This window comes from Cucurbita moschata, unplaced genomic scaffold (assembly GCF_002738365.1).
Source record: "Cucurbita moschata cultivar Rifu unplaced genomic scaffold, Cmos_1.0 Cmo_Scf00036, whole genome shotgun sequence".
Taxonomy (NCBI): Eukaryota; Viridiplantae; Streptophyta; class Magnoliopsida; order Cucurbitales; family Cucurbitaceae; genus Cucurbita; species Cucurbita moschata.
This window is the reverse complement of record NW_019268552.1, coordinates 1943834-1967088: the sequence shown is the minus strand read 5'-3', so window position 1 is coordinate 1967088 and position 23255 is coordinate 1943834. Positions and strand designations below refer to the sequence as shown.

At 38.9% G+C, this 23255-nt stretch overlaps 6 protein-coding genes across 9 annotated transcripts; 4 read left to right on the top strand and 2 right to left on the bottom strand.

Moving 5' to 3' along the window:
• Window positions 1-2857: 2857 nt before the first annotated feature.
• LOC111431367 (NAP1-related protein 1-like) lies at window positions 2858-6536 on the top strand. Its single transcript, XM_023067987.1, has 10 exons — window positions 2858-3084; window positions 3770-3892; window positions 4026-4076; window positions 4254-4325; window positions 4493-4606; window positions 4693-4754; window positions 5557-5614; window positions 5830-5886; window positions 5970-6014; window positions 6169-6536. Exons 1-10 carry the CDS (start codon window positions 2956-2958, stop codon window positions 6250-6252), a joined length of 795 nt encoding a protein of 264 aa, XP_022923755.1. The 5' UTR covers window positions 2858-2955; the 3' UTR covers window positions 6253-6536.
• A 91-nt stretch (window positions 6537-6627) lies between these two features.
• On the top strand, window positions 6628-8588 carry LOC111431366 (1-aminocyclopropane-1-carboxylate oxidase 1-like). The gene is made up of 4 exons (XM_023067986.1): window positions 6628-7593; window positions 7676-7792; window positions 7886-8093; window positions 8164-8588. The coding sequence occupies exons 1-4, from the start codon at window positions 7235-7237 to the stop codon at window positions 8431-8433; spliced, it is 954 nt and encodes a 317-aa protein (XP_022923754.1). The 5' UTR covers window positions 6628-7234; the 3' UTR covers window positions 8434-8588.
• A 504-nt stretch (window positions 8589-9092) lies between these two features.
• LOC111431566 (HVA22-like protein a) lies at window positions 9093-12675 on the top strand. 3 transcript variants are annotated; one of them, XM_023068249.1, is made up of 5 exons: window positions 10591-11680; window positions 11774-11800; window positions 11872-11994; window positions 12068-12311; window positions 12430-12675. In XM_023068249.1, exons 1-5 carry the CDS (start codon window positions 11619-11621, stop codon window positions 12490-12492), a joined length of 519 nt encoding a protein of 172 aa, XP_022924017.1. In that variant the 5' UTR covers window positions 10591-11618; the 3' UTR covers window positions 12493-12675. The 3 variants fall into 3 exon arrangements, 1 of the variants encoding a protein (XP_022924017.1); XR_002708519.1 differs by lacking the exons at window positions 10591-11680; window positions 12068-12311; window positions 12430-12675 and adding exons at window positions 9093-9709; window positions 10062-10566 and having other exon boundaries at window positions 11774-11784; XR_002708518.1 differs by lacking the exons at window positions 10591-11680; window positions 12068-12311; window positions 12430-12675 and adding exons at window positions 9093-9709; window positions 10062-10566 and having other exon boundaries at window positions 11872-11928.
• On the bottom strand, window positions 12672-16548 carry LOC111431568 (microtubule-associated protein RP/EB family member 1B-like). Of its 2 annotated transcripts, XM_023068251.1 has the most exons (9): window positions 16482-16548; window positions 15108-15168; window positions 14409-14477; window positions 14205-14291; window positions 13837-13943; window positions 13611-13744; window positions 13465-13538; window positions 13178-13291; window positions 12672-13044 (listed from the first exon to the last, which is right to left on the bottom strand). In XM_023068251.1, exons 3-9 carry the CDS (start codon window positions 14448-14450, stop codon window positions 12922-12924), a joined length of 681 nt encoding a protein of 226 aa, XP_022924019.1. In that variant the 5' UTR covers window positions 14451-14477; window positions 15108-15168; window positions 16482-16548; the 3' UTR covers window positions 12672-12921. The 2 variants fall into 2 exon arrangements, with proteins under 2 accessions (XP_022924019.1, XP_022924018.1); XM_023068250.1 differs by lacking the exon at window positions 16482-16548 and having other exon boundaries at window positions 15108-15599.
• LOC111431569 (pectinesterase 3) lies at window positions 15822-17302 on the top strand. The gene has a single exon (XM_023068252.1). The coding sequence runs from the start codon at window positions 16437-16439 to the stop codon at window positions 17160-17162; it is 726 nt and encodes a 241-aa protein (XP_022924020.1). The 5' UTR covers window positions 15822-16436; the 3' UTR covers window positions 17163-17302.
• Window positions 17303-20546: 3244 nt separating this feature from the next.
• On the bottom strand, window positions 20547-23163 carry LOC111431673 (F-box/kelch-repeat protein At1g74510-like). Its single transcript, XM_023068379.1, has 2 exons — window positions 22973-23163; window positions 20547-22306 (listed from the first exon to the last, which is right to left on the bottom strand). The coding sequence occupies exon 2, from the start codon at window positions 22263-22265 to the stop codon at window positions 20955-20957; it is 1311 nt and encodes a 436-aa protein (XP_022924147.1). The 5' UTR covers window positions 22266-22306; window positions 22973-23163; the 3' UTR covers window positions 20547-20954.
• Between the last annotated feature and the right edge of the window lie 92 nt (window positions 23164-23255).

The following is a 23255-nucleotide window of genomic DNA, read 5'->3' as shown; positions in this document are numbered from 1 at the left end:
AACTACTGCCTACTGTTTCAGCATATCTGTCGTTAAGCTTTATATACACATCCGACATGACAGAATTGTTATGTCTGTATGACATGGAAATTACATAACACTTCACCAGTAAATCTGGTGCAGACATTATGTTCAAGTGGGGGAAAAATCCCTCGAGATCTTTTTGCTCTATAAAAAATCTCAACAAAGATCGAGAACAAGCACCTTATGAAATGAGAGTTAAATGGATGAAGGTTGTTAATTAATCTTCAAACGCTCACAAATTCTTGAACAAATAGCTTGATAAGATACGTTGCAAGTGACAAGTAGAGGCTGTAGAGACAAGACCCTTGTGGCCTGTAACATCAAAAATCAAAATTCAAGAAAAAGAACCGTGTACTTGTGTTTGGATTGGACGATTTCAGGTAATTATGTGATGGTACAGAGGAAAATATAAGGTGGAACAAGTTGGGTTGGCAGCATTAAATTCTGCAACCATCTCACTGCTATGGTGGATCCCATTGGTCTTTTCCTTCTCTTGCACTCCACAGAAACTGGGTTGGGATTTTGGCAAATCCATAAGCCTTACAGCAAATCAAATTATTGGATAATAACAAAACATATTACTGTTCAGCTTTACAAGCATATATCTATCTGAAAAGCTATGTGATCAAAGCAGATGGCAGGCATGACAAGATTGATCCATTGCTGCCTTGTTTGGATAACAAACAATTCATCTAACAGCTCCCTCCACCCCACATTGAAACTTACTTCATCTCTAGCCATCTTTTGCTCATGTTCGTCCAATTCAATCAGTCAAGACCATCCATCCAACTTTGAGGAGGAAAAAGCAGCGACTTTGACGTACTAGAAGTGAATTTATTGAGCTCCAAGTAAAAAGATGAGGCAGTTTGAAAGGTAACGACTCAAGCTCTTCACCAGCAGATATTGTCCTCTTTGGGCTTTCCCTCAAAGTTTGTAAAACGCGTCTGTTAGGGAGAAGTTTTCAGACCCGGTAAAGAATGTTTCATCTCCTCCCTAACCAACTTGGTATCTGACAGGTTCAGTTGAGAAGGTACTGCAGAAGCATTGTTTATAGATGAATGACAACACATAGTGAAACAAAATTAAGAAGAGTTGGGATTGGTCCATAGAGAATATGTGATGTTTGCCACTGAAGGAGCAAGTTACTGTATACAAATAAAATAAGAAGTTTACATGTTTGGATGCTAACACACTTTCCAAGCAAGAATATGTCACATAACTTCAAATTTCATCTATACAAACAGTAAAGAGAGATGAGAGTTTGTAAACCCATGTGCATGATGTGACAACGAAGTAATACAAAGAAGTAGGTAAAATAAGTTATAAGTGCACATGAGAGAGAGAGAGAGAGAGATGTATATAGCATTAAATTAGCTCAAATTCAAAAGAAAAAAACAGAAACCTTGAGCCTCTTGCTGATGAATAACAAAATTGAAGGACATGGTCCAGGGAAGGAATGTTGTGAAGGACACCAAATTGGAGGTTGGATTAATACCACATCTGAAAGCTAAAAAGAACGGTAGATAGTGATTAGTGGCTTCATTTGAACCATTTACAATGGAGGGATGTTGAGGCCTCCTCCTCTCTTTCCCCTTCATCTTTAAATTTCCATTTCTATAATTACACATCAATCAATCCATGTTTCTTTAATAACTTCATGCAATTATTTGTGTAGTTGGAATGAAAATGAATGTGGGCTCTTGGAAAGGTCATGGGCTTGTGAGAGAATACCATTTTATTGGGTTGTGTGATTGTCTCATCCTCCACATATCACAGACATATCACAGTTATGCTTGTTCAAGGCGTGTTTTCTGTAGTCACGTGTTGAATGTCTCGATCATGCTTGTATATGGTGCGTTGCCCATGACTGCATATTCGTTCCAAACCCCTTTTACTTATTCTCCATGTGTGTTAGGTCTTTACCATTCTTCTCATGCCAATGTTAAGGTATCTGCTCCAAAATATACTATAAGAGGATGTGATTAGTTGTTAATTTTTCCTATCCAAGTTGTTTATTCGCTTTTAGCTTATAACATTACTTTCTTTCAAATTGTTTTCACCTCATTTTCTCGCCCACATTTTCTAAATTATTTCTCTCAAACGTGACTCGAGGCTCAATTGTGCATTAAGAATGCCTACAAAGTTTGACTTTCCCTGTGCTGACTTATCACTGGATTAGAACAAATACTAATCGATGTGGCTTTGTCACAAGAGAAAGATTGCGACACTAGGCACCTTGCCAAGAACTAAGATAGCCCAGCAATGCTGAAGACACTGCTGCTCCACAAAAGGGATATCACGTGATACTCGAAGATACAAATGCTAGCAAGTTTAAAGCGTTAACTGATCCATTCTAGTAAATAACGAGGCTCTCCTCACACCCGGATGCACATATAAATATTATACTCACTTCGCTCATACTTAAAATTTGTAATCATTTAAACATTATTAAACGTGTTTCTTGTGCAAGTCTCATTCGTAGGTAAGCTTATCCTACATTTAGATTGATGTTAGCTATACGCGTGAGTTGGATCTACGCAACAACGTAGTATTTTTTTTTTTTTTTAAAAAGGAAAAAATATAATACCATTTTCATTATTTTTACTTTTCAAAAAACAAATCGCTCCAATATTCAAGAGATTAAGGGATTAAATTATGACATAATTGTGTTGACTAAGAATAAGAATAGAGGGAATTGTGAAGCATCGGTCAACACAAATTCGTTGATTTAGTGGTACATATGATTTCCTGGCAGAAGTTGATTGGTGAACGTACTGGACCCGAGATTCTGTAATCGGAGCAGATTTAAGCTCCCAAAACCCTAATGTGTACTCTCTCTTATTGACAATAATCTCAGTCCCCAGCGAAGAGAGCAACCGGACCAGTCCCAGGGTTTTAGACGGTGGGTTTTACCGGTTTTTGCCGAACAAGATGGTTGCTGATAAGGGCAAGAAGGCTAAGCTCTCCGAAAAGGGCGAAGACGACAATTCGGAGGTCATCGATGAGAAACTCGTAATATCCATCGAGAAGTTGCAGGAAATTCAAGACGAGCTCGAGAAGGTACTGATTCGATTCCTTTATGCTCTCTATATCGTTCCATCTGGTATTTTCTTTTGGCGGCCCCTGTGTTTAATGTTTACGAGGAGGAGAATGAAGCGAAGCGAGAAGCCTAGCTTGTGAACTATCTTGTTTTTTTGTGCTCAGTTGAGTTTGTGCCTTGTATCTAACTCAATTGGTCGGGGCACGTCTTCTAATTATACTTCAATTTGATACCCAAAGCTTGAGTCTTTTTTATAGGTTCGCTGAAGAACGTCAATGCCGACGTTCAATTCCTTTTGCCTGCTCTTGGGAAATCTGATTGTTCGTTCTTATACATCTTATGGTTGAGTGGTTTTGTTCATTGTGCGTGTTATGACTTAAAATCCATTTCTGCAGGTTCCCTAACAATTAAACAAAATGAATTGCGATAAATGTTCATCTTGAATTACACCTGCAACCCTAAAGTCGTGGTTGTAACCTATGGTTGTGTTTTCCTGTTTTTCCTGTCCCTGTACATGCCTTTTAACTTCTAATACTGCAGAATGCTGGTATCTTATTGATAGGGTACATATACTTAATTATATAGTCACAGTGTCACAGCTAGATTAACATTGATGTATATTTTACAATTAATTAAAATTTTCCATCAAGTTTGAAATAACTACTATTTTATAATCATTGCTGTTCATTTGGTTTGATCTTCAAGATCAATGAGGAGGCCAGTGACAAAGTCTTGGAAGTGGAGCAGAAGTATAATGAAGTACGAAAACCTGTCTACGATAAGCGGAATGAGATCATCAAATCAATTCCTGACTTCTGGTTAACAGCTGTTAGTATTATCCTCTCAAACATGACTTCTTTGAACTGATTATGACCTTGTTGTCATGCTGAAGAGTTTCATAACTGTTGCATTCTCTTTGTTTCCTGTAGAAAAAAATAACTGTTTCTTCCTCATCTTGCAGTTCTTAAGTCATCCTGCTCTTTGTGAACTTTTGACTGAAGAGGACCAGAAGGTTTGGCTTGACTCTTTTTTTTAGTTAATTTGTTTTGAGTTTTCAAAGTTGTAAATGGAAATGCAAGTAAAATGCTTAATTTTAATAGTGAAACTGATTTTGAGCCCCATAATTTTGTTATGGTACCTCGTGTCTAAATGTTCTTTGAAATGTTGTTTGTTGCTTTGTCTTTGTTAGATATTCAAACATCTCACCTCCCTGGAAGTGGAAGATTTCAAAGATGTCAAATCGGGTTACTCAATTACTTTTGTGAGTTTGATCATTCCTTTAGCTTGCCCCTTTCATGTTCTGTTCCTATATTTTGCTTTTATTTTTTCTTATAGTGATTTCTTGCACTTGGTTCCTTATATTCTATTACAAATTTTCAATCAATGAACATCTTTACGAGTATTTCTTTTGTTTCTTTGATTCTACAGAACTTCAACACGAACCCTTATTTTGAAGAGACAAAGCTGACGAAGACCTTCACCTTTCTTGATGAAGGAACAAGGAAAGTTAATGCTACATCGATAAAATGGAAAGAGGGAATGGTGAGGGTTTTTTTCCCGGATAAGTACTTGTATTAGTTAGTCCAATTATTTTCACTAACTGTTTGCTGTACTCTACATATCTGAAGGGCATACCTAATGGGTTTAACCATGAGAAGAAAGGGAACAAACGGCCTCAGGTTGAGGAAAGGTTGGTTGTTAGAACCTGTTTATCAATAATCACCATTTTTTTAAAGAAAAAAGTTGTGGTGATTTGTGAAAGCACCGTCACTGTCCTATCTATTTTATGCTAGTTTGTTTGTCATACGAAGTCATATTTTAATTTATGAGGAAACAGCTATCATTCAGTTTACCTGACTTTAGATTCAATGGTCATCAAGGGATTCAAGGATGAGTTGATAATAAAAAGGCAAATGGCCAGAGAGTTTTAAGCTCTGAAAAATGAGGCTGTTTATCAAGTGTATACCACAAGTCTTTTTCTAGTACCTCAATACTAAGGTTTCAATTCAAGTAAAGACATAGATCGGAAGTTTATTTCACATTTTTAATTCTGCAAGATCGTGACAATTAGAAACATCTCATGATTGGGAAAAGGAAGCCTTTTTGTTGGATGATTCATCAGTCTGATTGGTTGATTGGCTTTAGTTTACTTTCTTATTTTCTGAGCACTGAAATTTGGCTGTACTACTCTTCATTGGGTTTGTAGATCTGGAGAAATTGGGCTGGAATTTACTTTTCTGTGGAAAAGGATTTTTTAATCTTTTGAAGTAATTTGTATTGAAAAGCTTCAACAGGGAAGGAAAATGTCAGAAAGTTTTTGTTGCTCAATTCTCTGATATCGTATACTCAGCTATATTATTATTATGGAAGAATGCATTTCCAAGTGACATACCTCCTGTGCATGAAATGAAGAAAATGCCTGGAACCTTTTTTTTTTTTTTTTTTTTAACATGACCTCACTAGTAGTACACTTTTTCCTGTTTTGGGTGCAGCTTTTTTAGCTGGTTTAGCAATACAGAACAGAAAGATATTGATGACTTTCATGATGAGGTAAGATGAAAATATTGTGCATATTGAGATCACCCCCACAAAAAGTTCTTTTTTTGAATATGGCGTTTGCATCTCTCAGAGGCAGGCGCTGACCAAAACACACATACATACACAATTTTTCCCAATTCCAAAAAGAGGAATACTATAATCTTTGTGATGACTGCCCTTTCACTTTAAAATAAATGCTATGTTCTGAAATCCTCTTTGGGTTGCAGGTTGCAGAAATTATCAAGGAGGACTTATGGCCTAACCCTTTATCCTACTTCAATAATGTGTGATTCTATCTGCTTCATTGGTTTTCCTCTTCTCAGCACACATGGCTATTTTCTCTGACGGTTATTGTACTGTGATACAGGAGGCTGATGAAGATGAATTAGAGGAAGAAGAATCTAATGAAGAGGTGAAGAAAAATAGTTTTACGGGCCTTTTTTAAACTCCTGATTAAGGCAGCTAATTCGTTATACTTGGCTGTTGTCTCATAGTTCACTAAATGGCTGTTCTGTAATCTTTTGCGTGTAGATTATAATTTATGTTTTGCTATTGCTTCTTTGCAGGGAAAGGAAGACGATGACTCTGAAGAGGATGACGACGACCAAGACGATGAGAATGATGCAGGTGATGACGAAGATGATGACTAGACGACGAGTGAAGTTTGCTGCATCTCTCCACATGGGTCATTTCTGTAATAGTTGCTCAAGTATCAGGTGGTAAAGGAGAATGTTGATCGTTTCTTGTGGTAGCCTTCTTCCAGTGGGTAATGGTCTGTAAGTTCAGTTGGTCAGGCATTTCAACTCGACCCTACTTTCTCCTTAAGAGCCCTTTCGTTTCCTTCATCCGCGTTTCCTTAATTACTCTCTAATATATAGATTGTTGAGGATATTATGGTTTTAATCTTATGCTTCGTTCTAATGCTAACATTGGAGAAACAATTAATACCATATGTTAATTGTATTTTTGTCATACCTCCCAAAGCTTCACTGCTAAGGTGACTTTTGGTTCTGTTCTTGCCATGGCTGCTGTTCCTGAACCTGAGCCAGAGCAAGTATTAAGTGCTCTTCCATGCACAATTTTGCTTCCAAGCTTTTTTTTTCATCAATCCATTAAACAAATCTTTTAATGGAGTGCTAACAATAATCCTCTGCTCAAATAGGTCATCTATCTGCCTCTTATCTAGATTAACTCTCCTCTACGTATTCAGAGAGAACAATAAGATAGATAAATTGGTATGAAAGTAACTTGATGTGCATTATATGTATTCTCCAACTCTCAATGATAGTAACGATAAATCTCCATAAAAAATTCAAAGTATAAATAAATTAGAAAACTCAAGTAAAAATCGAAGGAACAAATTAAAGATTAGACTAAACATGACGATAATGACAGAGAGAAGGGTCAGAGAATAATAATATCACAAAAATTATAAATTTACTCAACTAGTTGCTAAGCAAGTGGCCTATAAATATACAAATATCATATGAACAAGCCTGCATAAATTTTGGTTGCATCAAAGCAGCCAAGAAGTTAAGGTTTTAAAAAATATTTTGATGGAAAAGAACCCCATCCATCAAATCCCTTCAAATTAAATGAAAAGCCCTCAGACAATATTAAGTGAGAACTAAAATGGTCAACGCAGGAATCCCCACAGCCGATCTTTCTCCATTTTTCTCAGAAGAAGGAGATGAAGGTGGGAAGAAGAAGGCAATTGAAATAATTGGAAAAGCTTGCTCTGACTTGGGTTTTTTCCAGGTGGTGAACCATGGCGTTCCCGTTGAGCTTATGGCCAAAGCACTTGGGCGATCAAAGGAGTTTTTTGGATACCCTTTGGATCGTAAGCTTGAGGCCAGCCCTCAGCCCGGCGCTCCTCTGCCGGCCGGCTATGGCCGCCAGCCCCCCCATTCTCCTGATAAAAATGAATTCTTTCTCATGTTTCCTCCTGATTCAACCCTCAATGTCTTCCCCTCCAATCCTCAAGGCTTCAGGTTTTTCTTCAACTTCTTGCCTTCTTTCAAGTTCCAGAATTCAAATTTTGATGTTTTTTGGATACCCTTTTGTGTATTGCAGCTGCGTCCTGAAGGAGTTGTTCTCAAGCTTTGTGAAGACAGCTTCAATTGTAGAAAGCATCATAAACGATTGCTTAGGCCTTCCACCAAACTTCCTTAGTGAATACAACAACGACAGGTGAGTTGAATTTTAAATTCAAACTTGTCATTAAGCTATGATAATCTTAATTAATTAAGTTTAGTGTGGGTTTAATGATTAATTAACAAACAGGAAGTGGGATTTAATGTCGACATTCAGATACCCTTGCGCAAGCGAGGTTGAAAATATTGGTGTTAGGGAACATAAGGACGTGAATTGCATCACCTTCGTGTTCCAAGATGAAGTTGGAGGCCTTGAGCTAAAAACCGACGTCGATCAATGGATTCCAATAACTCCTGACCAAACCACGCTCGTCGTCAACGTCGGAGATGTCGTTCAGGTAAATGCAGCTTTATATTTTGTTGGTGATGTGTCGAATTTGAATTTTGAATCATGTTTGTTGCTCGAAGGTATTGAGCAACGATAGGTATAAGAGCGCGAGCCACCGGGTGGTGAGGCAGGCAGGGAGAGAGCGTCACTCTTTTGCATTTTTCTACAACATTGGAGGAGATAAGTGGGTGGAGCCATTGCCACATTTCAGTACGGACATTGATGAGGCACCAAAATACAGAGGCTTCCTCTACAAGGACTACCTTCAATTAAGATTGAGAAACAAAACTCATCCTCCTTCTAGGCCTCAAGATATCATCAACATTTCTTATTATTCTACTTCCACTTAGCTTCTTCCTACCATATCAATGATCTTTTCATTACTACGTCTCATTATCTTATCTCTCGGTCCTTGTGAGTGTTGTTGGTTAGTTTTCTCGTCAGTTGTTAACATAAACACAGATCATGTGTTCAAATGCAATGAAATAGAACAAAAAATTTACATGGGTAGTGGTAAATTTTGAAAATTTACATTGAAAATGATTGTAAAAAGGGAAAAAATGAACCCTACCTATGAGTCCTAGTGAATTAAAGTTTGAAAGAGGTAGAGAGGAAGCAAAAGAGAGACAGCACTTTTGAATGGAGCAGCCTTTTCTCTTTTATTGACAATTTTTTCAAGTAAAACCTGAATCTACTTTATATATCAACTACTTTTTGTCTATTATGACTTCAAAAAAATTATATTTAGAGTTAGAAGAGAAGGGAGTAACAAATTAGCATTTGGATAAGTGTGGAAGAGCAAGCGATCTAAGGATTCTCGATATCTTGGATGAGAATAATAAAGACTTGGAAACACTCTGACCTCAACGAAAAAGGTACATGCGTCAATTAGACATGCTTACGTTGATAGACGTTGAAAGTTATGAGCGTTGGCCACCCATTGTCTTTGTAAATTACATCATAAAAAGCCCCATTTCACGTGGGCTCTGAGGCGATGGGGGCTGTAGAACCCACAATAATAGCAACCCTATAATTCACTCCATTCTTCTTCATAGTTTTTCGAAGCATTATATATGTGTGTGTGCATATTACTCCCCATTCCAAAACCAAACATCTAAAACCCATTTATTTTAGTTTCTCCTCTGCTTCGCTACATTATTGAGACCCACCACAGATCCATACCCAGTTAAGATCAGATCATTGGAGTGATGGAAGGAAGTGACCAAATTCAGTATCATCATCGTCCGCCTACTTCGTTTCCTCTCCAATTGTTAGAGAAGAAGGAATACGATCCCCAGCCGCCTCCCGAGCCCTCTAAGAAGCCCTCGCCCAAGAGGACCTCCACCAAAGACCGCCACACCAAAGTGGATGGCCGCGGCCGCCGTACCCGGATGCCTGCGCTTTGTGCTGCTAGAGTTTTCCAGCTCACCCGTGAGCTCGGCCACAAGTCCGACGGCGAAACCATCGAGTGGCTTCTTCAACAGGCCGAGCCTGCTGTTATTGCTGCCACTGGTACCGGCACAATTCCGGCCAACTTTAACTCCCTCAATACCTCCTTAAGAAGATCGGCCACCAGCATTTCCTTACCATCTCAACTAAGATCCTCATCTTACTATCACCCCGGAGGTAGGCTGTTTTAGTGCGTAAAAACACTTTGAAGCTCTCATTTTGAATCTGTTCATAAAATTTCTTATCTTTCCCATTTTAACAATCTTGCAATTTAATTAACACAACAGTTTGGATATTTTTGGTGTAAGAAAAAAGTTTCAAAGTTTTCGTTTTTTATAACCATTTTTAAAAATATTTGTAATTATTTTCTTCCAATTTCTTTACATTATAATGGGGTTTCATCTTTTTAATGAAATATTGGATCTTTTTAGTCAAATCTAAATATTTAAGTTTCAAGTATTTATAAAATGTAAATAATAGTAAAAATAAAAAATAAAAAAAAGAATGAAATTTGATTGATGATGTTTAGTGATGGCGTTCAACTCTCAACCAATGAATATGGGTCCAATGACGCATGCAAAAGAAGATCACTTGCCTGACCCGCAGCGGAGCTATGTGCAGCAAGCCACCACAGGGCTACTCCCGACGACTATTCCGGCCAACTTTTGGATGTTCTCCGATGGCAACAGCCAATTACTCAGCGGCGGAGGTGACTCTCTATGGAGGCTTCCACCGGCCAACCAAGACAACGCTTTATACAGAGGACAAGCCTCCGGTAGTGTTCGTTTCTCGAATCTGGCTGCTCCATTGACGCTTCTCCCCGGAAAGCCATTGGGTCCCAGTGGCAGCGGTGGAAGCATGAACGATGGACATATGAATATCTACGCCGGCCAAAATAGGGCGCATGGGGCGGCTCCGGACAGCAGTGTCTCATAATGGACCAAACACCGTGGTGCCCTTAATTGTTGGCTACGGATGTATGCCTATGCCTTTGGCTCTACTAATTTCTTGGTATATGGTTGAGACGACGTGAGGTGAGTGAGACCTATGAATTCTCTTGAGAGAACAATGTTATTCCTATTAATTTTTGAATTTATTGTTTCATTTTCTCGTTTAAATACACAACAAATACAAATTCATAATTTACTTGTGCTCTGAATCTACAAATACAAAATCTCCACACATAAACCTAAAAAGTTGAAACTGATTAAAACTTTAAGCCTAGCTGTGTTCAAAGAGAGTGAACGATGATTGAAGGGGGCGGAGGTGAGTAAGTTAAAGTGGGAGCATCGCTCCAAACCCAAAGCCTCTCTCTTTGGTTGCCATGTTTTTACTGAATCAATGATTCAAAATGCTCCGTCTCTGCTCTGCAAATGGTGGGATCACACCTTTTCTCTTGCAGGTTTCGCTCACCTGGCTCTGCCCCACCCTGCTTCCACTCCCTCCATCCATTAATGCCTTCCCCTTTACCCCAATTCTCACTTGCCTTTACCAATCAGTTGGAGTTTTGAAGAAGTGGGTCATTCCGTTGTAACAAGAATAATAATAACCCATCAAGCTTTGTTCTTCCCAACCCCTCTCTGCTAGCCGAGGACACATCCTACTTTGAAGATTCAACACCTTTCAAGGAACCCCATTTCTGATTTTCCATATAATAACACACCTTCCTCCTCGACAACCCCTGTCGTGTTCCTCAGACCTCTCTCTCAGTTTCAGTACGATGATCATTCACTTAACCCATCTCCCCTTCTCCACCCTTTCCTTAATTCCTTCTTTGTCTTCCTAACTAACTTATATCTTACAATCTGATTACACCTTGGAGTTTGTTAATTACACCCTTTTGATTTTCCTTCCTCCGATTCCAACTTTCGATCCCAAGTTATCCTTGGAATTGATTCCTCTGGCTTTCTTTCTTTCTTTCTTTCTTTCAATGACTACGCTTTTTCGTTTAACACGCACACTGCTCCACCGCTTGTTGAGCTTAAGATCTAGAGGAAGAAAAAGAAGAAAGAAACGTGTTCTTTTTCTCTTCATTCTTTCGTTTTGGGATTCTGGGTTTTGAAGATATTAATGTATTAACCTGAACATGGGATCTGGGGCTGGAAGTTTCTTTAAAGTTGTTCTTAAAAACTTCGATGTTCTTGCTGGGTATCTTTATACTCTCTTTGTTTCTTCTTTGCTTGCTTCATTATTTACTTGATGTTCCCACATATTCATACATTGGCATGATTTGATTTGCAGGCCCCTTGTCGGTCTGCTCTATCCCCTGTAAGTTTCTTTCTCACTCTCCTTCAGAATTTGAATCTTTTTGAATATTGGGATTTGGCCTTGTTTTGCAGATATGCGTCGATCAGAGCCATCGAGACCAAGTCTCAAGTCGATGATCAGCAATGGCTTACCTATTGGGTTTTCCACTCCATGATTACCCTCTTCGAGATGACCTTCGCCAAGGTTCTTGAATGGTAAGCGTTTAGGAGCTTCTGCTTTCTCACTTGCTTTGAGTTTGACATGTTCACTGAAACTTTGACGTGGCAGGATCCCAATATGGCCCTATGCGAGGCTGGTTCTGCTGTGTTGGTTGTCAATGCCCTGCTTCAGTGGAGCTTCGTATGTGTACGAGCATTACTTAAGACCTCTGATGGTGAACCAGCAAAGAGTGAACCTTTGGTATGTTCCTAAAGGAAAGGACCCTTTGAACCAGCGTGATGACATTATCACTGCTGCAGAGAAGTACATTCAGCAGCATGGAAGTGGAGAACTTCAGTACATGCTTGACAATGTGAGTCAGATTTTGGTGCTTCTTTCTGCTTCCACCTTCAATTCACACACCTTCTATTGCCTAAACTAATGCATTTCTTCTTCTTCTTCTTCTTCTTCTTCTTCTTCTTCTTCTACAGGCCGAAATGCACAGAAGAAATAGCAGCAGCTATTATGGTTATGCAGAGGACTATGAATACTGAAACTGATGCCACCATTCCATTGGCGATTTCATAGTACAATAAGAGTGGGAACTCAAACAAAGCTCAAAGTTTTCTCCATTTTTGTTCTTGTTTTTGTTTTCTTCTTTTGGGTCTGTGAAAAAACTGGTGTTGTACTGTTTCTGGTCGTTTAGTAATATTAAAGCACATCCAAATAAGCATCGAAAAAGCTGGACAAACTTAGTATAAATCTTAAGACTGCGACAGTTTCTCGAACAACAAAAAGAATTTAAGGCAAGCTAATGGTTTGAGCATATCTGTTGTTATTAAAAACCCAATGGTCGAAGTCCAGCTAACAATCATACAAGGAATTTTTTAAGTCTTCATTTCATTAGAGATGATAAGTGATGGATGGAGATGAGTGATGGGTAAGGGAGCTTTTTGTTGCTCAATTTGAAGCTTCACACAAATTCACTCCTCATTTTCATCTTCAGCGTCAGTCCTCTTCGATTGGTATATGTACTCTTGAGCCTCAGCGAGTGCCGACTCCTTCGCGTCTGCTGCGTACAGAATCATCTTGATTGCTGCTGCCATCTGCATCAAACGTACAATTATCAACCGTACAATTATCAACCATACCATTATCAATGTCCTCTTCAAGGTTAGAGGTCTGGCAAAGTATTCATTAATGCTCCACCCTTTCTCCATATATCCATGCATCTCTTACCGGGAGATCTTCTAATTCAGGCATCTGACAAAAGATTTCTATGTCCCTTAATTTTGCAAAGTAGAAGTCCCTTTCTTTTTCCAAAACATCTACGGACATTTTCAGATCCGTAATCTGTTCACAAGAAAAAAGGCAACATAATGAGTAACAACTTGTAAGAGAGAGGGAGAGTCAAAATAATAGTTATATAACATCAATTTGGAGGACAAAGGGGAAGCAAAAAGCCAGAGCCGTCCTTCACCAAAGAATAACGCAGAAATTAGCAGTGACATTATTTTGCAGCCTACCTCCTTGGACAAAGCTTGGATTTCTCCAGAAGAATTTGCCCCACCCGTTGCACCGTTCTTCCCTGGCTTGGATCCTGGATCGACATGCCACCAAATAGCTTAATATATGGCTCATTACCAGAAGTCTTACTTAGCATAAGTCTTACTTAGTTCAACTGGATCACCAGAGCCAGGGCTATGCATATTATTTGTTTGCAGTGATTTAGCAACCTTCTGGCAACCCTTCATCGTCGGTCCACCCTTTCCACCCTTACATCGTCTCTCCACAGGATTATAGTTCCTGTCAAGACATTCAAGGAAAAGTCGACAATTGAAGGAAGGCACTGGTTTATAGTTGATACTCGAAAGAAAAAAATGATAAATTTAGCATACTCATTCATTATGCCACCATTAACTGAATCACAGTAGCGTTTCAGCCATTGCAAGAATTCTAAGTTATCCAGAGGTCTACTTTTTACAAGCCTGTTGACTTCAATGTGCTGCCACAAATAACTTCAGCATTCAGTAAACCATGTAAAGGAATGAACATCCTTCTAACTATCAATCACAACACATTAGGCTTTAAAACAACAGTTGTGTAAGGCACCATCCATTTCACCAAGTATGCTGCTTAGGAAGAATGAAAAATGATATCAACATATGTCCAGCACGGCATCATCTAGGCCTCGACGACCAAAACAAACACTGCCAACTTCACATATTAAGAGCTGGGAGATTAAGCAGACCATTTGGTTACATACCTTTTCAATTTTCAATTTATTGAATACCTCCTGCAGAACCTTGTAATTCTGGATCATATCGTATTCAGTTTTCGCATCGAAATTGACCTTTTTATACCATCCAAGGCAGATAAGTCAGTAGCATACAGTTGCCATTAATTATTCTCACAATCTGAAGAAGATGAAAAATATAAATAAAACTAGATATAAGAGTCATTAACTAACCTTATGCATTGGGACAGCTCCTGGGTAGGTCATATCAATCATCTGACACTGCACAGCCCCGGATGCAGCCTAGGCAGAACGACAAACATGGGAAAAGGGATACCAACAATTTATAATGGATGCCATGGAAAGATAACAGAGTGAGAACCAGGATAAACAGAAAACCACTTCAACAGTGATTTTCCTAGCAATGAAATCAATATCATATAACAAACAAATGACCCGCTGCATGTAACTCAACAAAAGAATTTTCTCAAGATGAGAGACCTATTCAATGAATTTCGCATCGCTAAATTGATCTTCAAACAGTCTTCAAATACGAGTATGTATTGCGTCCAAAATCAGTGGAATGCAAAAGGATAATTATGACCCTTCTTTCCATGAGGAAAGGAAAGACAACAAAATTACTCCCAATCAAAAATCCAAATCACTATCCTGAAATAGAGCAATTGTTAGAAAATGTTTCGCGGCATTGATTCCGTTTTTCCAAGCATTTCTACAAAACGACGTGCGTACCCACCAGATACGAACATTATACCATCATGAACAATGGATAATCACAAAGAAAGAAAATGAAGAAATTAGAAAACGAAGCCTCCCTTTGTCCGAGAGGAACGAAGAAAAGGAAAGCCCACTTCAGACATTATAAAACAAACATTTCCCAAGGAAGAGAACGAATGAGAAAGAGAGGAAAAAAACCTCTTCAATGCGAGAGAGATTGAGCTGAAGACAATTGTTGATCCATGTCAAAATCTCATTCCTACCGACAAAATAAGCGCTGTCCATCATTCCAATATTGGAAGCCATATTCGGAAGGCAGTTCCCAGAAAACCCAAATCATAAGCAGGGGAAAGAAACAGATGGAAAGAGCGGAAACGGAGAGAAGAAGACAAATGAAGGGGAAGAGAAGGCCGGCAATAAGGAGGAAGCCGCATCCGGGCGTATATTAAGGGGGAAACCAAGCTTTAAACAACTTTTAAATAACCCATTTCGAAACGGAAGGTGCAATTGAACGGTGGGGGGAATTGACTGTTCCAAACCGATAACCAATTAGCGTTACACAAACCAAACTACACTCCCCTAATTCATTCGTTTAAATTAACATCCTTTTTATTCATTAAGCTGGGATCTGATTTTCAACGAATTAAGGAATAATTAGTTTTCCCAAAAAAGAAAGAATCCCATATAATTACATCAATCAATCAAATTAACCCATTAAATATTAAAATGAAAAAGGAAAACACTGAACACCCTTCACAATGAACACTTCAGTTTTTTTCTTCTTCTTTTTTTTTTTTTTTCCCTGGCCACCGACCACCGACAAAAAAAAATGTACATTACCTGTTTCTATTTAATTCTATTATTTTGGTATAAAAATTGTGTTATAAATTATAAATTTAAACGCAGTCATTATAAATATGTTTGAGAATATAATGTTAGTTAATTCATTGGTTAATTATGGAGGAAGTTTGTATCTTTTAATAAAGAGGGAAAAGAGATGCCTTTGAAAAGAAATGTTGTTTCATCAAAAGTTATTCTTTTATATGGTCCGTAGGAGGCAAATTAATGTGGCTCACAACTCCCCTTTTATTGGAATTAATTCAAAATATGTAAAAAGAACAAAAAATTAAAAAACTCGAAAAATTAATGGAATGGAAAGGATAAAGAAACAATTAATGAGCAATGGGTGTGGTGAGGTTGGTATGCCATTTAATGTTTCCCCCCACTTCAAAAAACACAAATCAACTATTTTTTTATGTTATATATAATAAAAGATTCAATTATAAATTTGGCTCTATGATTTTAGAAGTTAGAATTCCAATTTTGTTAAATACACATATATTTATGGATAGAAATAAATCAAATCCCACGTAGTGGAATAAATGAAAACGGTGGGTTTGACTTTGACTTCGGCTACCCTTTCCCCTTCCCCTTCCCCTTCCCAGAAGGATTCAGATTGCATAATTTCTCCAAATTTCAACGAAACAAACACGCATCAATTCCATTTTTTCTTTCAAAACCGAAATCATGGATCAAATCAATGCCCTCAAAGGCTATGGCAAAGTGACTCACCTCGAACTCCAACTCGAAGATCAGCTCCCGCCGCCGTCCAAACCAAACTTCAAAATCCCCAACCACAAATCTCTCCGCCTCACCATCGCCATCTCCGCCGTCGTCCTGACCACTCTCCTCATCGGATTGATCATCGCAGCCTCCATCTACAACTCCACCGGCAAGAAATCGCCCAATTCGGCCGACGCAATCAACATCGTCTGCAACGTAACTCGTTACCCCAATTCCTGCTTCACCTCAATAATTTCTCTCAATTCCTCTCCTGAACCCGATCCCGAACTAATTTTGAAGCTCTCTCTCCAAGTTTCCCTCAACGAACTCTCCAATCTGTCACGATCGCTGAAAACCTTAACCGCCAACGGCGGAGGAGAAGCTTTGAAGGACTGCGAGAGCCAAATCGAAGACGCAATTAGCCTGGTCAATGACTCTACAGCAGAAATGGGATCCGGCGCCGGCGAGAAGACGTTGACGGAGAGTAAGATCGGCAACATTCAGACGTGGATGAGCAGTGCGATGACGGACCAGGAGAGTTGCTTGGACGGACTTGAGGAGATGGATTCGACGTCGTTTCGGGAGGTGAAGACGAGGATGAGAAAGTCCAACGAATACGTGAGCAACTGCTTGGCCATTGTCGCTAATATCCACGTCATTCTTGAGAAATTTGAAATGCCACTTCACTAAATCAATATTAAGTTGGATCATGTCAATACGCTATTTTTCTTTTTCTTTTTCTTTTTAAATAAAAAAATTTGTTTTCTTGTTGGTAATTGGAACTTTAGTGTTTTGAATATTGATGATGGTTGTTTGTATTTACTTGAAAAGATGGTTAGTTACATTATATTTATGAGTTTTTAGCCTATCACGAGCAAACCTACAAATTAGTGACATTAAATAATCAATCAAAACAAATGTATTTTCAATTATGCTTTATTTATTTCGAATAAAAATATATAATATTTTAATATTAACCACCTTCCTATCACCTAAATGAATTCTTTTTTCCTTTTTCAATTAAAGGAAAATAAATGAGGGGTAAAATTGTTGCATACAATACAATAGATACACCTCCACTATTATATAGAAAAAGCACATAAAACTAGAAATACGTGGATAGAACATAGAATCGACCACTTTTCTCTCTCAGCGGTTGGTTATCATAGTACAAAATAACGAGAGAGAAAAATCATGTCGAAAGATTTAACTTCAAGAACGATTTAACTCCAAGAACCAGAGAAGCTGAAACATTATTAACTAAACATTCTCAACTGAGGAGATGTTTAACCATTTCAAAGTCAACACCCATGGAATCGAGCTGCTTCCATAGCCTCTCACTTAGATCATCTACCTCCCTCTGCAATTTCTTGATGTAATCACACGTCTCCTTCAAAACCTCTGCCGGTGATACCTGCAAATATTTGTAATAAGTTAATAAAATCGCTTGTATCATAATTAAGAAAAGGGTGGACGTATATAATTAAGAAAAGGGTGGACGTATATACGGTGGTGGAGGTGTGGAGTGTATGGTTGAGTTGAGGGAGCAAGGTTTGCAATCTGGAGAGAAGATTTCGAAGTTGGTCGTCGGGTAATGTGGAGGAAGCCATGAGTGAAGCAAAGAAAAGAAAGGGGTGGAAGAAGGGAGGGAAGGAGCGAGGCTTAAAAAGGGGAGGGTGTGTTTGAGAAGTTGCAATCAGGGCTGGCCCATTCTCTTACACGCAAACAGTAGAAATGCCCACAATCAAAGCCCATCCGCCTACGACAAACCAACACCTGTCGTTTCCACCAGAAGATCCCTTCCACCACGGTCTCAGTTTGGCCGGGACAAATCCTTTTAAATCCTTTTAAATTATGCGCCCATTTCAGCGACAAATCAAACAACCAACCATTCTCCATTACGAACACACACACACACAACGTTGGTGTGAATAATTCTTAATTATAATGTTGTCTGCCCAAGAACACACTCTCTTAAAACCCTAATCATCTTTGTTTTTATTCAATTAATGATAAGGCTTTTTTGTGGGCAGATTTATGTGTGTGAACGGTACAAAAACCAAGTGTCAGAAAAGAAAAGGCGCAGCATGAAGCACATAAAGTGATGGGTTTAGGCTAAGGGTTATTAGAGTTCCTTCAAATCCCAAATCCCATACCAAATCTTTCAACCAAATCCTATCCCTTTGAATGGTCACTTCCCCTCTACTCCCACCACCTTTTTCTCCTTGTATTGGTATGGTATCGCCAAAATCTAAATTTCAATTTGAGTTACTTACTTGAAGGTCATTGTTGGTAATGTTGAGATTATAGGCTTCAATTCTCGAATTATCGACCATTGTAATGATTATTGTTTGTATGTATAATTAATATTTTCCCTTTTTTTTTGTACACATTAGTCTACCACCTACTTGGGATAGCCACTGGGAAAGCATTAGTAGTTAAGAAAGTATTAAATTATTGTAGGGAGGAGAGCATCTAAGATTAAAAAAAGAAGGGAATAAAAGAGTAGATTGGAAAGAGAACGACCAATTAAACACATCTATTTCTCTTAAATGGTTTAAAATGGAATGGAGCCGAGAAAATAAGAAATACACAATATTTTTAAAAGGACAAACAATGAATGGGGATAGTATGAAAAAACAAAGATATATATATTTTTTATTTAGTGATTGTGATTTTGTTTGGTTGTGTGACATGTGACGACACTAAAACCAATTTAGTACTATATTTATGTACATATTGGTCCATGCCTATTATAGTTAGGCATGCGTATGTTTCATTTTTCCATTCTTACAGTGCCAACATAGTTTTAATGTTTTTATTAATAAAATCACGCTTCAACAAAACTATCAATAATGTAAAATTCATTAATTAATTACATATTTCACTTACATTGGATCTGAATGTAAATCCAATAAGGTCTTTGGACGTTTTGCCCTAATTTCGAGGGTAGGCTACCCCACGAACTGAGCTCAAAGGGACGGGCCTCCTCTGGAGTCAACCCCCCCATTAATGTAAATGTCAAACCCCTTCAAATCTTTTTTTTATAAAAATATAAATAACAATTAATGATAATAATAAGCAAAGGAATACTAATTTATCATAATATATATAGACAACAACAGTTGTCTGTTGTTGAGGAAATAATGAAATTACAAGAATCTCCCTCCCTCCCTCCTTTTCTCTCTATGCTCCCCCACCCCCACCTAGCTCAGTTGAATTGATTGGAGTCACTTTCTGTAAATGAGTTTCAACGACATTGAAATCTTTCTTAATGTAAAGACCCTTAAAAACTGGGTAATGAGATAAGGTGAAAGTGTAAAACAGATCTCTACATGCTAGGGAGGGGTATGGGAGGGGGCCGGGGCCAGGGCCAGGGCATGTAGTTTAGAAAGTCGGATAGAGGGAGGGCGGGGGTGGGTTAATGAGCTGTGCAGCACCCACGTCACATGAGACTCACCGCTACAGCTTCAGGTGGGGTCTTTCACCCCATAGGTACGCCCCCACCGCCCTTTTGTCCACGGGGGGAGGGGAAGAGCAGGAGCACTGCAACCCCAGTTTTCCTTTTTCTTTTCCTTCTCGCCTCCTCGGTGCTGCTAATGAACCACCTCACTCAATGCCAATATTTCAGTCACATAAGTAATGTAATGTAGGAGGCCCAATGGCTACTGCCTATTCAGTATCCGAAGGTCAAGGAATGACAATAAAGCAACTTTGAGTTGCCCGACATTGGCATTCACAGCTTTCACTGTATGGTTACAATATTGGATACAAAGTCTACGGGGAATATATTTATATATCCATAATCTACATCATATGATGAGAGAGGGGAATGGGATCATGGTGATACTAGTTGCACAGGCCCCTCCTCCCCCACTGAAAAGGATCCCATTCTGGCACTTAAAAGGCACCCAGTTGGGTCACAATCCTTTCATGGCTAGAATTCATTAATCCGATCATTTCAATCAAAATCACAAAAAGTAGAATCCCAAAAGTGTGCAGTTCTCATATGCTATGCCACACTTACTGTCTATGAGAAAGGAGAAAAAAACAGATAACACATCACACACTGTATCCTTCTTAATTTTTCTTGGCATAGGAAAACAGAGGCAGCTATGCAAAATTATTCCACTTCACAATTCAGTAAGTTCAAATTGAAGCAGCGCACATAGTGAACACAACCTAAAAACATGCATCGGCACTTGAGATTATTTGTTTTGACTGTTCTAAATGATACGGGCATTTGAGAATATCTCACAGTAATTGAAAAACAGGGGGACAGAAAATGCAATAAATAGAAAACAAGACAAAGATTCTACCTTCTTCAATTGGACCTATTCATTCTATCTGTTTAAATATCATCGCAATTTCCACAGCAGCAGAAGGCAGAGATAGCTTGCCTTGAAAAGTGAGGATCATGAAGGAAGTCCTTTATGAAATGACTCCAGACACCACAGAGGGTTGTTAGAATACAGGACGCCCTCAGCATCCCATGACTGCACAGTTATACACAAAATTACCTAACTGCCTGCTGGCAAGCACACCCCAATGCAGCTGCCCTTGATCTGGGGCCCAAGAATATATCTCAATCATACGTCCACCTAAAGCCCTCGGTCCACCAATGACGATGAGTCGATCTCCACAAGCCCTGAATGCCAACCCCCAACCATTTGTTGAGACCACCCGCTCGGGCAATCGGCCTACTGCCACCCACAATTGTCTTGCCTTGTCATATCTTTTAACCTCCCTATGTGCATAATCGGCAGCATACAACTTATCGTTTATAACTGCAACCAAAGGAGGTGCCTCAACAGCAGCAACCGGCACAGCAGCCCCATCTCCAGCATTTCGTCCAGGATACATGTTAGGTATCTCACGCCACGTCCGAGTCTTCAAATCATATTCTTCACCACAAGTAAGAGTGGTATTACCTGCCCCAGTTCCACCAATCACATAGAACTTTCCCTCAAGAAATACTGCTGAGCACATTTTCCGTGCTTTGTTCATTCTAGGAAGAGTGACCCAAGTTCCTGTCTCAGAATTATAAAGCTCAGCTGAGTTCAGGAGATTCCCTTGTGGGTCACAACCACCTGCTAGAATTGCAATTTCACCAAGACTAGCAGAACCAAAAAGAAACCTGGGTGCATTCATTTTCATCCCAGATGACCATGTGTTATTTAAAATACTATATCTATATATAACTTGGGAAATTGTTTCCTTCCCAAAAACTAGAAGTTCAGTCCCAACAGCCAATGACTCCTTGTCCGAAGACATGAAACACTCGTTTGATGCCATTATAGGCAGACGCATCCAACGGTTAGAGTTTGGATCGTATGCATCCCATTCAAGAAGGCTGCAGGAGAAGTAAATCCAATGTTCAATGATGCCCATCTGCCTCCGCAGTTTATAAAGTTCACCACTCGTAATAAGAGATCGGAAGCCTCGATTTAGAGAGGCAATCGAACCGTATTCTGATCTTGAGCAGTGGAGGAGACAATTTATTGACATATCCCGACCAAGTTGGTGGATCAGCGAACCTGAATCCGACTGGTCTCCACCACAATGCTGTTTATCCTGATCGTCAACTAAGAACTCATGTACATCCTCCCCTCGATTGTGAGCATCATCTGGCAACTTGCATGATTTTTTTGCTAAAGGTTCAACCCTATCTTCTAAGAGATGCTTCTTATTTGTCATTTCGATCACACGAAAAGCGTAATAAACCCATTTGCTCTCTTGTTCACAAGAGCTAGGCAAGTCCCTCGAGATGAGATAAGATGGACCCTCCAACATGTTTTTGGATTTTGGAAATTGGACGCAAATGAATTGTCCGTCTTACAATCAGCAGTATAAAAGAGCAATGTTAGTGAACAATTGGAATAGACTGTCAACTCCTTAATCATTCTGTGCGAATGACAGTGTCAACACTAAGTGGCTAATCTGAACAGTAATCAAGAAAGCATTGCATACTGTTACAAATATGTGAAGAGTGCATCAGTGGGGGAAAATCTCCAAGAGTATGAATTAAGAACGAAACCGAAGTGCATGCAATCAACGGGAACAGATCGAGAAATGTATCATGTGCATGTCCATCTAAAACAAGAAAGACAACCAAACTTACACAGACAAGGAACAATGAAAACAGCAATTGACAAAACCTAAAATCAAGATCTTCAGATCAAGTCGGCCATAGACAAGACTAAATTATCGGAAAGGGGAAAAGGGTTTGACCAGAAACCACTCATAAAAAATGCAAAAACATAATTGAAGCCAATCTAAACTCACTACTTCAGTTCTTCAAGTGAAAACACACTAGAACAAAATCCCATTAGAGCTAATTATGGTATTCACGGAAGGAGCCGCTCATCCTTCTACTTCCTACCAGTAACTACAAATTGAATGGGCGCCCAGGAAAACATGAGCCTAGAACTACAAACCGAAAGATAAAAACAACAATCGTAGGGAAAGGAAGCAAGCATAGAAACAGAGGTAGAGCTTACAAATTGGATAAGAAGAAGGCGGAGAAGGGGTGAAGTCCGTGGAGGTGTGAGTTATTTGTTGGTTGTGATGAAAATCAAAGACCCAAATGCTTGTGTATCCCACTCTGGGGTGTGACTACAGATTCTCTCTTTTGCTTCTGGAAATATTCGGTGTGTGAGAGAGTGTGTGTGTGGGAGAGAGAGTATTACATTAAATATAAGATTACTTAAATTAATTTCCCATTTTTCAAACATAACTCTTCCGGTTTTTTTTTTTTTTTTTTTTTTTTTTTTTTTTTTTTTT